Source organism: Cebus imitator, unplaced genomic scaffold (assembly GCF_001604975.1).
Source record: "Cebus imitator isolate Cc_AM_T3 unplaced genomic scaffold, Cebus_imitator-1.0 Scaffold291, whole genome shotgun sequence".
Lineage (NCBI taxonomy): Eukaryota > Metazoa > Chordata > Mammalia > Primates > Cebidae > Cebus > Cebus imitator.
In genome coordinates, this window is record NW_016107606.1 from 2,937,539 (window position 1) to 2,955,142 (window position 17,604).

General features: G+C 39.1%; 1 protein-coding gene and 1 long non-coding RNA gene across 2 annotated transcripts in view; one reads left to right on the top strand and one right to left on the bottom strand.

Moving 5' to 3' along the window:
- The first annotated feature begins 307 nt into the window (after positions 1-307).
- LOC108285117 overlaps positions 308-17,604 on the top strand; it is a 237,462-nt gene continuing 220,165 nt past the window's right edge. Inside the window, exons 1-2 of the long non-coding RNA XR_005195984.1 lie at positions 308-1,460; positions 2,632-2,794. This is a non-coding gene — a long non-coding RNA (uncharacterized LOC108285117). The remainder of the gene's footprint in view (positions 1,461-2,631; positions 2,795-17,604) is intronic.
- LOC108285114 (ubiquitin-40S ribosomal protein S27a-like) lies at positions 6,150-6,691 on the bottom strand. The gene has a single exon (XM_037729068.1). The coding sequence runs from the start codon at positions 6,647-6,649 to the stop codon at positions 6,179-6,181; it is 471 nt and encodes a 156-aa protein (XP_037584996.1). The 5' UTR covers positions 6,650-6,691; the 3' UTR covers positions 6,150-6,178.

Below are 17,604 nucleotides of genomic sequence, written 5' to 3' on the forward strand. Positions count from 1 at the left end.
TCACTATGCTGGGCAGTAGATCATCAGAATGTATTCCTCTAATTTAACTTTGTATTCTTTGACCAACATCTCCTCTTTCCCCAGCCACCACCACCGCCCTCCCCAGCCTCTGGTAACCACTTTTACTCTCTTACTCTATGCTTCTGTGAGTTTGACTTTTTAAAATTCTACATATAAGTGAGATCATATTGTGTCTCTCTCTACATGGTTTATTTCATTTAGCATAATGTCCTTTAGCTTCATCCATGTCACAAAGGACAGAATTTCCTGTTTTTTTTTTTTTTTTTTTTTAAGGCTGAATGGTATCTATATATATATACCATATTTTAAAAATCCATTCATTCATTGATGAGTACTTTGGTTTTTTCTATATCTTGGCTATTGCAAATAATGCTATAGTGAACATGGGATTGCAGACATCTCTTCAGAGTGCTTGCTGTTTAACTCTTAAGGGAATCTTTTGTAATTAGTTTCATACACTTAGCAAAGACTTCTGAGAAATTAGTGCATTATAAGAACTGAAATCAATATCAGGCATCCTGTAGGGCTAACAATGGTGTTATCTATCTAGTAATGTCAGTGAGCTTCCATGTAAAGTATAAAATCTTACATGCCATGCCTCCCACATTAATAATTTTGTAAAAACACTTTGGAAATAAGCAAGCACTTAAATACTTCCTGATATGAACTGTTATTTACTAAAATGCTGGTTTCCTTCTGAAAAGTTTTAAAAGCTGAACTTACAGCTTTTAAAATCATTTGTAAATGGTAGAAACAAAACTTTTAAAATATCAAAAACAAAGATTGCTAAGCTTTAATGATGTTTCCATAAACCAATATGGCTACACTGCATTAAGTAGTGTATGTGTACAATTTGTTATACTAAAGGACAGACTGATGACTTTTCAGGAATAAATACATTATTAAAATGAGGCAAATCAATTATTTAGTTGAATACAAATCCTTCCTACTTTTATTCCTAGTTCTTAATTCTCTGGAACACTGATTGCTATCACTTCTTGTTGCATAATCTGTGAGGAGAACTGCTGTGGCTTCCTAAATAAGGCTTTTGAAAGAGCCAGTGGTTGGTCAGAAAAACATGTGACTAGAATCCCTCTTTATTGGCAGCAGGACCTTAGGCAAGTCATTTCAACTCTTTGAACTTTTGCTTCCTCCTCCTTAAAAATGTTCTACACCTGTTTGCCTTTCCCATAGGCTGTGGCAAATTCAAATGAGAGTTCCTGTGGAAGTACTTGGAAGCAGCAAAGGCATATGTGAATGTCAGATGTTAAAAGTAGTTCAGAGCATATGGCTATCATCGAGCTCTATCACTCCTGAAATTTTACTTACCAGAAGTGAAGTACTAGAAGGAAGACTTCAAATATTATCTTGGTTTTCCTAAGAGTTCTAAATAATCAAGGAAAGGAGAATGAGGAAACCTCTTATGACCTAGATTTTTTGTAAGTATCCAACTGCTTTTAAGTCTGCAAATGACATTTTGGACTGGATGCCCAGAAGTCCCTCTCCTTCCACCCCCACCCTTAAAGTGACCATGACTAAACCTTAACAGCATTATAATACATCTTGTATAGTGGAATATTTACATGATTTTAATCTTCTAACTTTGGAAATCAGTTGTTCCCAGATAGAAGCTTGCTAATTTTTCCTTGCCATGTAAAAATGAAAAATCATTCAAAAGCAATGAGTTTTAAAACTTTCTTTCTTGTGAAGATATGCTAAGGTGTAAACATTTTGTGTTTTTGTTTGTTTGTTTTTGTTTTTGTTTTTTTCTCACAAGTTTGGCAGAACAAACCATGCGGGAACCAGGCAGTCAACATTTAATGTATATTTATTAATACCTACTATGTCTGAGGCACTGTTCTTCAAGGGTTAAACACAAGATTTTCTACCCTCACAGAGCTTATATTTGAGTGAGGGAAACAATAAAGAAACAAGATGATTTCAAGTAGAAGTGCTATAAAAATATGAGAGAAAATGATTGTGACAGTGATTCACAATTACATGACCTAATGTGGGAAGATGGAATTTGAGCTGAGATCTGAATGAGAGCCACCATTTGGAATGTACAGAGAGAGGATGTGGAAATCTTAAGGGGGCAAAGAAAAAAAGTTAAAAAAAAAGTATGGAGAAGAATATTATTGTGGACAGATAAGGCAAGCTCAACCTAGGCAGATTCAGGGAAGAGTTGGAGGTAAGATGTAGCCTGGTGCGAGGTGAGGTTGGAGAGGTAGGCAGATCCTATGGAAAAGGTAAGATGTTGTACATCACAATAAGTGTAGTGAATTCTACGTGAAATGGCAGGAACCAGTGAAGGATGTTAAGCATGGAATAACAGTCTAATTTTTTTAACAGCCTTATCAAGATAGAATTTATATACCACAAAATTTACCCTTTTGAAGTATGCAGTTCAATGGTTTTTAGTATATTTAGAGAGTTGTACAACCATCACTGTAAGCTAATTTTAGAACTTGATTTGTTTTTAAACAAATCATTCTGGTTCTTGAGTGAGAATGGACTATCAAAGGCCAAAAGAAAGGACGTGACCTATTAGGAGATGAGAGATTTTCAAAGTGACTGGGAGAAAATATGCATTTCTTCACTCCCTTGTAGCATCATCTTCCAGCTACCTATTGAGCCCCTGTGCTGTACCAGGCCACGTATGAGGTGCCACATCTTCCACGGCAAATAAGACAGAAATGACCCTGCCCTATAGGAGCATGCAGCTGCAGGACTGTGTGCACCACAAACTTAGCCCTTCCAGCTTTACCACTGGGTAAGTAATGCAATTTGAAGAATAGAGAATTCAATGTATCAAAATCAACATATATGAAAAATCTTTCTTACCCATTTATTCCCACAATGAAAAAAGCCTTCTGTAATTCCACCCAACCGTCTTGCCCAGAGGCCAGACCCAGGATTAAGTGTCCAGCTTGGACACGCATGACCTGTGCCAGCATGGGACACAGCAGAGGTCTGCACACTTAAGAAGATAGATCAAAGGCCCCCTTTCCATTTCTCTCTTCAGAGTATTGCAGCAAGAACATCCCCTTCTAGCTATTTCACACATGGACAGCCGAGAATGAGACGGTCATTGACAGAGCATTTTGCATTTGTGCACTTTCTCTCGTTATACTGCCATTTATTCCCCAGTATCTAATGGGGGCTGCAGCATGTACTCTGTGGTTAAATTCTGCTGCCAGAAGTTTCCTCCAGCTCCTGATGCCCCAAACCCCTCCCTCCAGCATTCCCCTGGCTCATCTTGCAAACAAATTCAAAGGTGCTGTGTTACACTCTGATCTTTCATGACACACTGCTATAAAGATTTTGAAATTTGAGTCAAAGCAAAAACAAAACAAAAAAGTAAGCTTAAACATCCCCTGAGGGGAAAATAATGAAGGAGCTCTTAAGCACTATTGCAAATAATACTTAATTTTAAGAAGACAATTTTTTTTTTAAAGAATGTGGACTAAATATTCTTTATTTTCCCTTAGTTCGTTCTTTGCTCAAAGAAAAATTTGCATCATTGTTTTAGTGGATTTGGTGGACCTGTTTAATTAATGTTAGCCCTAATGGTTTAAAAGATCTTGGAGTAAAAAGGTGTAATACCTCTTCCTCACTCATTTTGAGTTCCATAGCCAACACCTCTATAGGGAACACAGGTTAGCAAGAGGAAAGCATAACAAACTCAACAAAGTTTCCTGTGACACGAGAGCCTTCAGAAATGAATGCCCAAAGACTCAGGGAAAATTATATTTTTATGTTAGGTTCAATGAAGAATGGACAGCCATGTAGAAATGTGATTGGATGAAAAGGGTATGCTCTAATGGTAATAAACAGGGGACCCTAGCAAGGCCTGTTTGGGTTCTTCTTGGCCTCTTTGTACAGGACTTTTTCCCCACTGGATATGGGGCAAGGCCCTTCTGGAATGAGGTTTATGGCCAGCTTTCAGAGGAGGTAGGTCAGAGAATGACCTCTTTAGGTTTTATGGCTTGCTTTGGGAGAGAGGAGTTCTAGTTTCTATAACCTGCTTTGGGGAAGAGGAATTCTCATACCCATGACATGCTTGGGAGAAAAAAGGGAGGAGAAAGGAGTGTGGAGAAGGTCAGAGGGAACATCTTGCTTCTCAGGTCCTTCCAATCTTTTTCGGTTCAAAGTACTCAGCATGCCAAAGTGCCATACTTTGGAGTATAGTATTCTGAGCCCTAACAATCTTTAATAGCTATACATGATTATTTTTATTTTTAATGGTAATTTCTATTTGTTTAAGAAATGTAATTTAAAAAAAAATTACATGTAGTCTCACCACCCAGAGGTAACAATGGTTTACGTTTTTTTTTTTTATACCTATGTGTACTGATAAAATATATGTGAAAGAACGGATAGGTATGTCTCAGTGGCTCTCTGGGATTGAATTAGTGCAAATGGTTATTGTTAGATGCATATAGTTGAAAGCCTCAGGAAGCAGAGACTATGTGTTTATTTATTTATTTTTTTTTTTGGTATTCCCCAGGTACATAGTAAGTCTTTGAATTTGATAGATATATATGATCAATGTAAGTTGAATTAACAAATGAATGTGTAAACAGACAAGCCATAAAATAGGTACTTATGTAATGTCATTATTTTAATAACATTTGCTTCTTAAATGCTTTCCTCTATGATGAGAATAATGACAAAAATATAACACATATTTATTTCCCTTTTCTTTTTGCATCCCGGCTTATTGATTTTTCAGTCCACCATTTAGGAGGATATATTACAATAAGGAAAACATTTTATGACAGCTTATTACAAGAAGAAATTTTAAAGTTCTGGTTACTGTTGTAATGTTGGATGGGTGAACTACTATAGTTTTATGTCTCCATAATGTATGAGAAGTATTTTCATTCATCTCTTAAATGCATTCTGCCTTTAGTGTAATAGTCAATTGATTCATGTAGTTTACAAATGCTTTCACAAGAGAATAGTAGAAGTGCATAGCACCATATCTAAATGCCATAATTATTTATCATAAATTGTTATTCTTGGGGAATTCTGGGAGCTTAAAATGAGACGATCATCTATCCTGGCTAGTAGCACACTGATAGGTGTTATGCTGGTGCCATCGAGCAGTAAATCATTTAAATCCAAGTGCTACAATTTTCTGGCTGCCATCTAGTTCACTGAGAAAGCAGCCATACATCCAACCCATGCAACCCCGCAGTAGGGTGCTGTGAACATGTGTGGAAGGCTCATATCTTCAAGGAGGTCCTACCAGGGCCACAGGTCACTAAATTTTCTCCAATAGTGCCCAAGGTGAACCTGTGTTATTGTTCCTCTATCAGCCAGCCCAACATATTTGAAAAGATAGTGAGATTTGTTAGGTGATACAGGTGAGGGAAGAACTTTGATTTGAGTTGATGGGGGGAATTCAGCTGAGTCATGTTTTAGGGTACAGACTCACCTAAAACAATCTTGAAAGTACCATCTGGGAGCAAGAGGGCAGGGCATGGATGTCCTGTTGAACATGGGCTTCGAGGTTAACAGACCTGGGATGGATATCTAGTCCTGTGGCTCCTGTGGGATCTAGGGCTAGAAACTTCACCTCTCTGTGTTAGTTTTCTATTGCTGCATAACCAGTTACCACACACCTGGTGGCTTAAATTATACACATTTATTATCTCACAGCTTCAACAGTCCCTCTGTGCTTAGCTGGATTCTCTGTTCAGGGTCTCACAAGCCTGCATTCAAGGTGTTGGCCAGGCTCGTGTCCATCTAAAAGCTTGACTGGGCAAGAATGAAAGTGACATCTCATCACATTTGCCATATTCTCTTAGAGTCAAGTGACAAGTCCCACCTACACTCAGGGGAGGGGATTACACAAATATGTGAACAGCAGAAGGTAGAAACATTGAGGGTTATGGTACAGTCTGTTTGCTACAATCCCTGAACCCATTCAGTAAAGTTGGTATAAAAAAACCTGCTTCAGAGGGTTATTATGTTAATTCAAAACAAGATAACATATATCAAGTGTTTGCATGGTACCTGGCACATAGTGAGCATTCAATAAATGTCACTGATGATGATGATAATCATTGGTGATAACCAATGGGTATCCTGATAAATGCCTATAATCTTCTTTTTTGTTGTTGTTGGTTCATGTCTTTTATTAACTCAGTTACTTGTCTTCTGGTTTGTTGAAGCAGTAAGTCAGACAACATTTGCCACAATAATGTCTGTCAAAGTGGCTTGCCATAAACACTCCAGCACCACATTCATCAGAAGGGCACTCTTGACGAAGGCAACTAATTTTGCCATTCTCATCCACCTTATAATATTTCAGAACAGCCAGCTTGACCTTCTTTCTCTTGTGCTTATTCTTCTTGGGAGTGGTGTAAGACTTCTTCTTCCTTTTCTTAGCACCACCATGAAGTCTCAACACAAGATGAAGAGTAGACTCCTTCTGAATATTGTAGTCAGACAAAGTGCGTCCATATTCCAGTTCCTTGCCAGCAAAGATCAGTCTTTGCTGATCAGGAGGAATTCCTTCCTTATCCTGGATCTTGACCTTTACATTTTCTATCGTATCCGAGGGTTCAACCTCGAGGGTGATGGTCTTCCCCGTAAGGGTTTTCACGAAAATCTGCATTTTGGTGGCGGCCCTACCTGATGCACAGATGGCGGATCGAAAAGTGCCTATAATCTTCTTAAATCATGAGTGTCCTTCTAAGCACTCACCACAATATGAGGAATTTCAAGTTTTGAACTTGACTCTCTCAAAGGATAATGGTCAACTCAGTTATCTATGGGACATGGAGAGGAGGGTGATGGAATTGATTATCTTAGGCAAGATATAATTCAGGAAAATATCTAACTTGACTTTGAAATAAATATTTTTTCTTTCCCTGATTGTTTTGTACAAGCATATTATTCCACATCACAGAGTTACTCTAATTATCCTAATTTACTTACTCTCTCCCCATTGATTTACTCTTAGTTTGAACCTAATTTTTACTATTGCCAACAATGCTGCAGTGGACATCCTTCTAGATATATTCTTGTGCCCTTTTGTGTTTTTGTAGGAAAAAGTTGTACAGCCATTTATTGACAGCTTATAACAAATCAGACATTGTGTTACGTGCCCGGTGAATAAAACATATATGGTTTCTTCCCTCATGGAGCTCACAGCAATTAAAATTACAAGTATTAAAAATACGAATTTTAAGTATGGGGTGTGTATTATAGGATGAATAACATACTAGGGAAGAGGGAGAGCTGAGGTCACACCAAGCAAGGATTTGGGGTCACATGAGAAGAGTTAGGCCGTCTCTAGAAAAGTAGTGAAATCTTAGGATCTGGAGAATCAGAACTTTGACAACAATGGATCCAAGTTCCTGGGATCTTGGAATTACTTTAAAAAAATTCACATGTACAAATCTCAGATTGTTAATTCAGAAATATGATTTTATTTTTCTATTAGAAAATTTAAGATTCCTTCTTCTGAGTAGCAGAAACTTAATCTTGGTCAACATGAGGTTTCCTGTCTTTTCCCCCATATTGGATCTAAGTACTGGGGTCTTACAATATGCCAAGACATTGAGGATGTGGGATTGAGATGAAGAGGTGCCTGGTCTTTAGTTGTCACCTAATATATTAGTTTGTTTTCATGCTGCTGGTAAAGACATAGCCCAGACTGGGCAATTTACAAAAGACAGATTATAGACTTACAGTTCCACATAGCTGAGGAGGTCTCACAATCAGGGTGGAAGGCAAGGAAGAGCAAGTCACATCTTACATGGATGACAGCAGGCAAAGAGGGCATGTTCAGAAACTCCCATTTTAAAAATTTTCAGATCTTGTGAGACCCATTCACTATCAAGAGAACAGCATGGAGAACACCCACCCCCATGATTCAATTACCTCCCACTTGGTCCATCCTACAACACATGGGAATTATGAGAGCTACAATATGAGATGTGGGTGGGGACACAAAACCAAACCATATTATTCTGTCCCTGACCACTCCAAAATCTCATATCTTCATATTTCTAAACAAATCATGCCTTCCTATCATTCCCCGAAAGTCTCAACTCATTTCAGCATTAATTCAAAAGTTCATAGTCCAAAGCCTCATTCGAGACAAGGCAAGTGTCTTCCACCTATGAGCCTGTGAGATCAAAAGCAAGTTAGTTACTTCTTAGATACAATGGGGATATAGGCATTGCATAAATACAGCCATTCCAAATAAGAGAAATTAGCCAAAACAAAAGGGCTACAGGCCCCATGCAAGTCCAAAATCCAGCAGGGCAGTCAAATCTCAAAGCTCCACAGTGATCTCCTTCGACTCCATGTCTTACATCCAGCTCATGCTGAGGTAGGTTCCCATGGTCTTGGGCAGCTCTGCCCCTGTGACTTTGCAAGGTACTGCCTGTCTCCCAACTCCCTTCACAAGCTGGTGTTGAGTGTCTGCAGATTTTCCAGGTACGTAGTGCAAGCTGTCAGTGGATCTACCATTCTGAGGTCTACAGGATGGTGGCCCTTTTCCCACAGCTTCACTAGGTTGTGCCCCAGTAGGAACTCTATGTGGTGGCTGCCAACCCACATTTCCCTTCCACACTGCCCTAGCAGAGGTTCTCTATGAGGACTCCACCTCTACAGTAAACTTCTGCCTGGGCATCCAGGAATTTCCATACATCTTCTGAAATCTAGATGCAGTTTCCCAAATCCCAATTCTAGACCTCTGTGCACTTGCAGGCTCAGTACCATGTGGAAGCTGCCAAGGTTTGAGGCTCGCACTCTCTGAAGCCACAGCCCAAGCTGAACGTTGGCCCCTTTAAACCATGGCTGGAGTGGTTGGGACACAGGGCACCAAATCTTTAGGCTGCACACTGCATGGGGACCCTGGTCCTGGCCCATGAAACCATCTTTTCCTCCTAGGTCTCCCAGCCTGTGATGGGAGAGACTGCTGTGAAGACCTCTGACATGCCCTGGAGACATTTTCTTCATTATTTTGGGGATTAACATTTGGCTTCTTGTTACTTATGCAATTTCTGTACCTAGCTGAAATTTCTCCTCAGAAAATGGTTATTTTTCTTTTCTATTGCATTGTCAGGCTGCAAATTTTCCAAACTTTTATGCTCTGCTTCCCTTATAAAACTGAATGCCTTTAACAGCACTCAAGTCATCTATTGAATGCTTTGATGCTTAGAAATTTTTTCTACCAGATGTCCTAAATCATCTCTCTCAAGTTCAAAGTTCTACAAATCTATAGGACAGGGGTGAAATGCCACCAGTCTATTTGCTATAATAGAAGAGTCACCTTGACTCCAGTTCCCAACAAGTTTCTCATTTCCATCTGAGACCACCTCAGTCTGGACTCTTGTCCGTATCACTATCAGCATTTTGGGCAAAGCCGTTCAACAAGTCTCTAGGAAGTTCCAAACTTTCCCACATTTTTCTATCTTCTTCTAAGCCCTCCACACTGTTCCAACCTCTGCCAGCTACCCAGTTCCAAAGTTGCTTCCACAGTTTTAGGTATCTTTTCAGCAGCACCCCACTCCTGGTACCAATTTATTATATTAGTCTGTTTTCACACTGCTGATAATGACATACCTGAGACTGGGCAATTTACAAAAGAAAAAGGTTTATTGGACTTACAGTTTCACATGGCTGGGGAGACCTCACAATCATGGCAGAAGGCAAGGAGGAACAAGTTACATCTTGTGTGGATAGTGGCAGTCAAAGAGAGCTGTGCAGAGAAGCTCCCATTTTTAAAACCATCAGATCTCATGAGACCCATTCACTATGAAGAGAACAACATGGGAATGACTCACCCTATGATTCAATCATCTCCCACCAGGTTTCTCTCACAACACATGGGAATTATGGGAGCTACAGGATGAGATGTGGGTGGGGACACAGAGCCAAACCATATTGCTAGTCACGTTGGCATCTGCTAAGATCTCCAAAGTCTGCCTTGGACCTTAGTTACTGGTCCACATAGGTCACTGCTACATCATCTCTTGTTCTAAGTCAGGTTGATGAATGTTCCTTGTTACAGCTATACTTCTGCTGAATGCATAGAATTCCTGTGCTTCCCTCAACCCTAGGACATTCAGTGGACCTAAACCTTGTTCACAGCCACTCTTAGCAGCATAAGGTCACCTTTTTGTCATCACTCTGTGCTTGGTTAAGGGGAAACTTGCAAAACTGCCTAGGTTTCCTCTGTCTAGGCACACCCTGCAGCCGTTTCTTGAGGTCTTGGCACCTCTCTTAGACTCTGCCAGGGAAGAGAGACACACAATTACACTGTTTTGTAATCCCATAAACCTTCATGTGGTTCTCCAGGGGTTCCCTCCTTGGCTCACTTTTCCTCATACATTCTCCTATCCCTCCCCCACCAATTAAATTAAAAGCAAACTTTGATCTAATACATCAGTTTGATCTAACTCATCATGTTAGATCATTGAGAACATGTATGTTCTCAAATTTATTGCCTGGTTTTCAAGATTCAAAATCTGAGAGCAGGGATCATTTCTCAGGGCTCTTTTGCCCCACTGTCCCCTCCCCCAAACATTGAAATAAAGGAAAATTTTGAGTCCTCTCAAGGGAAATTCCAGGCACTCAGCTAGCTTTGACAAATAAATGAGCAACCTGAAAAGCAAAAAGATAATAATAATTAAAACAATAGCTACCCAAGTAAGTTAGAGACATAGATATTTGGTTTCCTATAAAAACTAAAATTAACATCTTGACATAATCCCTGAATTATTTTCTGGAAACCTGGACTCCCACCAGATGGAGAAAGTCAACTACTGTCAGATAGACTGAACTCTGACTGCTATTCTTAGTGCTAAATCTTTTTCTGAGGGGCCTAGAGAAAGTCATGCCCACAGGCCAAACCTGAACATTCCTCTCTGTTGACTCCAAGTTTTTAGGCAAAGCTTTGCTTCCTTAACCAATTGCAAATAAAAGAATCACTGAATCTACCTATGACCTATAAGCCCCTGCTTCAACATATCCTGCCTTTTTGAGCCAAATTAATGTAAAACCTCCATGTATTGATTTACAATTTTGCCTATAACTTCTGCTTTCCTGAAATGTACCCCTGCCTTTAAAATCTCTTGCTCATAAGCCATGGGGAGTTTGGGCCTTAAGCATTATCTGGCCAATTCTCCTTGCTTGGCATCCTACAATAAATGCTTTTCTTTCTCTCATTGAATATCTTTTTAAAAAGATTAATGAATAAATTATTTTGTTTTTGTTGGTGCTGTTTACCTACAGCTGAAGTATCTCACTGCAAATCTTGATGTCAGCATTTGGCTTTGCTGTGCCAATGAGCAGACTCAAGTTTAGTTCAATAACAAATCCAAAAGCCTTTGTTCTCTGCCATTCTCTAAGTTATGTATTCCTTGAGGCAATGAATGACTGAATGGGGGTAGGGACGCAGAGGAGAACCAAGAGGTACAAAAAAAAAACCTACAGAAAATATTTTTTAAAATCTTTTAAAATTATTTACCCACCACAAATAGCACTTTTTATTTATTAGTGATGAGGTTCAACACACATCACCCCAAAATATGACTGTATTGGAGACCAGAATATATCACCACAAAATATGCCTCTTTAGCATAAGGATTATGTTGATCTAATTATTTTAAGAAATAGCAGACCTAGGAGGAGCTCTGAAAATAAGAAAGTTACCCTTTTTAAAAAAAAAAAAAAATTACATTTACAAAGGAAATCTGCAATTGTAAGGGTGTTTTCCTCTCTGTGCCAGGTAGAAAAGAATGACTCCGCATGATTAGACATTCCTATCAGTGGAGAAGGCACTGACTTAAATCTGCATAACAAACCTAATGCTGTTTTATGGCACTTTGCCTGGCCATCTTGTCAAAACTGGACTTTCCCCACACTCCTTTTTTTCTGTTTGTTTCAGTAGATGGGATTTAAACCACCTCTTAGAGAATTATTCATTTTCCCTGTGTATCTTCCATGGTATAAATGAGGCATACATGTTAATTAACTTCTGTTTGTTTTTCTGTTGTTAATCTGTCTTTTGTTATAGGAATTTTCGTTGTATCAGCTAAAAATCATGAAAGGTAGGAGAAAAATAATTTTTCTCCCTTACATTAGACATGCAATAAATACATGTGTTTGGGGGCTGGGTGTAGTGGCTTATGCCTATAATTCCAGCACTTTGGGAGGTTGAGGCAGGTAGATCACTTGAGGTCAGGAGATCGAGACCAATGTGACCAACATGGTGAAACTTCATCTCTACTAAAAATACAAAATTAGCTGGGCTTGGTGGCACACACTTGTAATCCCAGCTACTTGGGAAGCTGAGGCAGGAGAATCACTTGAACCTGGGAGGTGGAGGTTGCAGTGAGCCAAGATCATGCCATTGCACTCCAGCCTGGGCAACAAAAGTGAAACTTCATCTCAAAAAAAAAAAAAATGTGTGTTTGATTCTGTTTAACACAACATTTTTAGATGGAGCTCTTTTGATGTTCCTAAGTCAGGGTGTTAAGGACTATTTTCCATGGGAAAAGTTGACTTAAGGATGGCAATCACTGATAAAGCAAAGTTCTGCTTTGCTGTTTTGCAAAACTTTGCTTTATTCTCATTTTTGAGGGGATGCATCCTAAGCCTTAAGGCAAGAATTACTTAAATTTAAAAATTATGCTTAGGTACATAAATATTAATAGCAGGATCAGCCATAATAGTAAAAAAGTGGAAATAATCCAAATGTCCATCACCTGATAAATAGGTAAATAAAATGTGGCATACCAATGCAGTCAAATATTGTTCAGGAATAAAAGGAATGAAGTACTGATACATGTTGCAACCTGTATAAACCTTGAAAATATTATGCTAAGTAAAAGAAGAAAGTCACAAAGGACCACATTATATAATTCAATTTTTATAAAATGTCCAGAATTTTACAAACCCACAGAGATAAAAAGTAGATCTGTGGTTGCCTAGGACCATGCAGAGGAGGAGGAATACTGGGATTGGGAGTTGTGTTAGTCTGCTTTGCATTACTATAAAGGAATATGTAAGGCCGGGTAATTTATAAAGAAAAGAGGTTTATTTGGCTCACAGTTCTGCAGCTGTCCAGGAAGCATGCTGTCAGCATCTGCTCTGCTTCTGGTGAGGCCTCAGGGGGCTTACAATTATGGTGGAAGGCAAACAGGGAGCTGGCATATCATATGGCAAGAGAGGAAGTGAGAGAGAGGAGAGAGCTCCTTTAAACAGTTAGCTGTCATGTAAACTAATAAAGCAAGAACTCACTCATCACCAAGAGAAAGGCTCAAGCAATTCAAGACAGTTCCATCCCTGTGACCCAGACAGCTCTTATCAGGCTCCACTTCCAACATTGGGTATCAAATTTTAACATGAGATTTGGAGGGGACAAATATCCAAACCATGTCAGGTGTTGATGGGGAAGGGGTGCTGTGTTTCTATTTGGGTTATTGAAAATATTCTAAAATTTATTGTGGTGATGAGTGCATAACTCTGTGAGTGTATAAAAGCCATTGAATTAGGCACTTTAAAAGTATATAGTATATGAACTATAGTTCATATAGTATATGAACTATACCTCATTAAAGTTGTTAGAAAAATGTATAGCTTGATGGTCAAATTGTAGTAGCTAGTGGTGGCTTCAGTTTGCAGTCAGAAGAGTAAAGTCAAATATGAGGGTTTGTATATATTGGGTAACTTTTTCATTATTTAAAAGTAAAATTTTTGGCCGGGTGCGGTGGCTCAAGCCTGTAATCCCAGCACTTTGAGGGGCCGAGGCGGGTGGATCACGAGGTCAAGAGATCGAGACCATCCTGGTCAACATGGTGAAACCCCGTCTCTACTAAAAATACAAAAATTCAGCTGGGCATGGTGGCGTGTGCCTGTAATCCCAGTTACTCAGGAGGCTGAGGCAGGAGAATTGCCTGAACCCAGGAGGCGGAGGTTGCGGTGAGCCGAGATCGCGCCATAGCACTCCAGCCTGGGTAACGAGAGCGAAACTCCATCTCAAAAAAAAAAAAAAAAAAAAAAGTAAAATTTTTGCTTTTTGTGGATCTTAGGTGGAATGTAATGTAGGGGAGAACCTTTCTCTCTACCCTCTTAAGGTTTTATCATTGAATCTGGGAAGTAAATAGTATTCAGATTACCAGGAAAAAAAATTATGTGCATAGGCATGGGAATCTCACAAAATATGAGACTCAAAGAAGGGCTAAATGATTAAAACTTATATAGCATCCTGAACTACAGAAAGGAATTGGGGCTTAGCGCTTAATTGGGGGTGGGGCATGATACAAATCATGGAAGAGCGAGGGGAGGAAATGCATGGTGAATAAAAGTTGTCTTGTCATGCAGATAAAAATTCAGAGTAATAAAGGTTGTCTTGGAGCAGCCCTCAGAAGAACAGGTGATAGTTTGTGACAATGTTTGGACATGGCACTGACTTCAGTCTGGTTCTCCTCCTGTGATACAGTTAATCTTTCCTAATTAATGAGATTCCTGGGGAGGAAACTCATGACAATCGAGTGCCTTTTTGGAAGATCCGATCTTTAGGCAGATGAGGAAAGTTCAGAGAGCCTCCTTCCCTGTGCTTTTGAAACAGGGGTGAGAGACAGCAGGGCAGAAGAATTTCAGAGAGGCCTTGGTTCTCCCTTATTCAAAGCACTCTGCATGAAAGCCCCATACTTTGGGGTATCATTTTCAGAGTCTCAACAGTAAACTTACAAATTTGCCTATTAGTATATACTTGCCTCTTAAGAGTCAGTAGTAAGTATTTTTCTTACTCAGTGAAATTTCAGAATTTACAGAGTAGAAATCACTAAGACTTAAATTTTAAAATTTACTTGTGTAAAGAAAATACATATAGTAAAATCTTTTGAAAGTAGACAGTGAACCTTTCTGAAAAATGATAGGACATTTGCAGTTTTTCTTTTTTATTTTGATTTTTTAACTATTGGGAAAAGTTATACATTTGCAGTTTTTATATGATGATCTAGTTAAATCCATTTGATCTCTTCCCCCTGTTCTGCCTTCTCTTACTGTCCAATCCTGTTCTGGTAGAAAGAGTTGACTGCTTATGTACAGGTAGCAGGGTTGCTTTCTGTTCTTCAGAGTCAGTAGTGGTAAAATTCAGTTGCTGGATCAGCCAAATGTGTTCTGAAGTCTGACCTCTTCAATACAATAACATTTTGCATGATTAAGTCTGTACAATTTGTTCCAAAACATTACAACATTACCCTACAAAGCAGGCTGCAAGCAGGTTGGACAGTTATCCACAGCTTGGTCCTCTAGGTTTGTGGACAAGGATCTGGGACACTGAGGGCTTGTAGAGAGTAGATATGGATTGGATCAAGCACAAATGGCAGCCCTAGAGATGTACACAGGAAAGTAGTAGGCAGCCACACCTTGAGTTTCCTATGACAGCAGCACATCAGTGCTAAGGAGCCGAGGCTTGCAGGCCAAGGCACACCAATGCATTTGCAAACCCCAGAGTCACCATTAGAAAGTCATCTCCTCCAACATAGAGAGAGGCTGCCTGTCTCTCACAGTATATGTGCAATGTCAAAAGTAAATCTTTAGATAAGTTACACTTAACAAAATTTAATTGAGCAAAGAATGACCTGTCAATGGGACAGCTCTCAGAACCAGCAGAGGTTCGAAGAACTCTGCTCCACAATATGGGTTGACAGCATTTATGAACAGAAAATGGAAGTGAGGTTCAATGACAGCATGATTGGTTACAGCTAGGTGTTTGTCTTATTTGAGCATGGTCTGATCAGTTGGTAGCCTGTGATTGATTGGAGGTTTGCTGCTATGTTTTACTGCTAAGACTCAGCTATTGGCTACAAAAATATATTAAATTAGCTTTCAGTCAGTTCATACCAAGTTAGGTTTCAGTTCATTACATAGAGACTCAAGGTATGGAGCCAGCTTCAGGTTAAGTTTAGTTTAATTAAACAGTGGAGAGAGGGCAGATATCAATTTCAGAATCATGGCTGGTTGGAAAATGTTTTTACCTTCTGGACTTTTTAGATAGGGAGACCTTTTCTTCTCAGATCCTCCAAAAAGCCTCCCTACCTACACCAACAACAACTCCAAGAAATGTCTTTTTATTTTTAAATTTATTTTTATTTAAAATACATGCTCAGAGAATATAGAGAATCTAAAATAAAGAATTTTTAAAAATAACAAACTAAGACATAGTCATTGTTGCTAGTTTGGCATATATTAATGCTGTTTAACAAAAGTAGAAGATGAAGGACAAATGTGAGCCATATATTTAATTAAAAATTTTCGTGTAGCCAGGTGCAGCTCTCATGCCCATAATCCCAGCACTTTGGGAGGCCAAGATGGGAGGACTGCTTGAGCCTAGGAGGCCAAGACCAACCTGGGCAACATAGTGAGACCCCCATCTCTACAAAACAAAAATATTGTACTTACATTAAAGAAGGTTAAAAAGGTGAAATTAATGTTAATAATACTTTAAACTTAATATATATGTAAAATATTATTGATAAAATAATATTTTACATCTATATAATCAATTTTATTATAATCAAAAAATTATTTTATACAATCAAGTAATTAAAAATTATTAATGGGATATTTCACATTATTTCATGCTATCTTTGTTTTTTATTATTTTATTTTATTTTAGAGACAGGACTTTATTCCATCATCCAGGCTGGAGTATAGTGGTGTGATCATAACTCATCGCAGCTTAGTCCTCTCAGGCTTAAGTGATCCTCCCGCCTCAGCCTCCCTAGTAGCTGGACAACAGACGTGCACCACCACACTGGGCTAATGGTTTTGTTTTCTGTAGAGACAAGGTCTATGTTGTCCAGCCTCTTTCATACTGTCTTTGAGACCCAGAGTGTATTTTGTATGTACATCACATCTCACCATGTTTCCAATTGAGGTGCTCAATAGCTGTGGCTGGCACGTATTGTACTGACCAGCACAGATGGGTGTGTGTTGTGAATCTTTACCCCAAATTTGGTTCAGATGCTATACCAAAGGAAGGCACACCCAGGCTTTCTTAGCAGCTTGCCCTGGTATGGGTGTGGAGCAGAGAGGTAAGAGGAAGGAGCAAAGCTTAAAAGCTGTCCGCAGTCACACATCAAAATAAAGGCATCAGACTCTCTCTATATATACATTATATTAACATTTATCCCTATCTATCTCTCTATCCATCTATCCATCCATCCCTATATCAGACCTCAAGGAAATATATTCAAAACTACATGTTGAAAAAATTAAGCGGAGAGGAGAAGGTAGTAAAAATGCAAGACTTAGCAAAAGAAGGCTGTGTACGCACAGCAAAAGGGGACCAGTTTGGGAACAGACACACAACAACCCCTCCCATTAGCAAATGCCGTCCAATCATTGCCCCTAAAACAGAACCTTGCACTTGCTGTTCCTTTCCTGAGATGTGCCTCCTGCCCCAAGCCACACAGCTTCTCCCACACTTCTTTCTATTCTCTGTTCAAATCTTACCACACATACCTCTTCTGAGGAATTTTACTTGTTCATGCTATTTAAATTAGAGGTTTCTCTGCCCCTGTTTTTTTTTTTTTTTTTTTT

Coding starts and splice junctions, on each gene's coding strand:
- LOC108285114 (XM_037729068.1), bottom strand. CDS start 6,649: ATGCAGATTTTCGTGAAAACCCTTACGGGGAAGACCATCACCCTCGAG.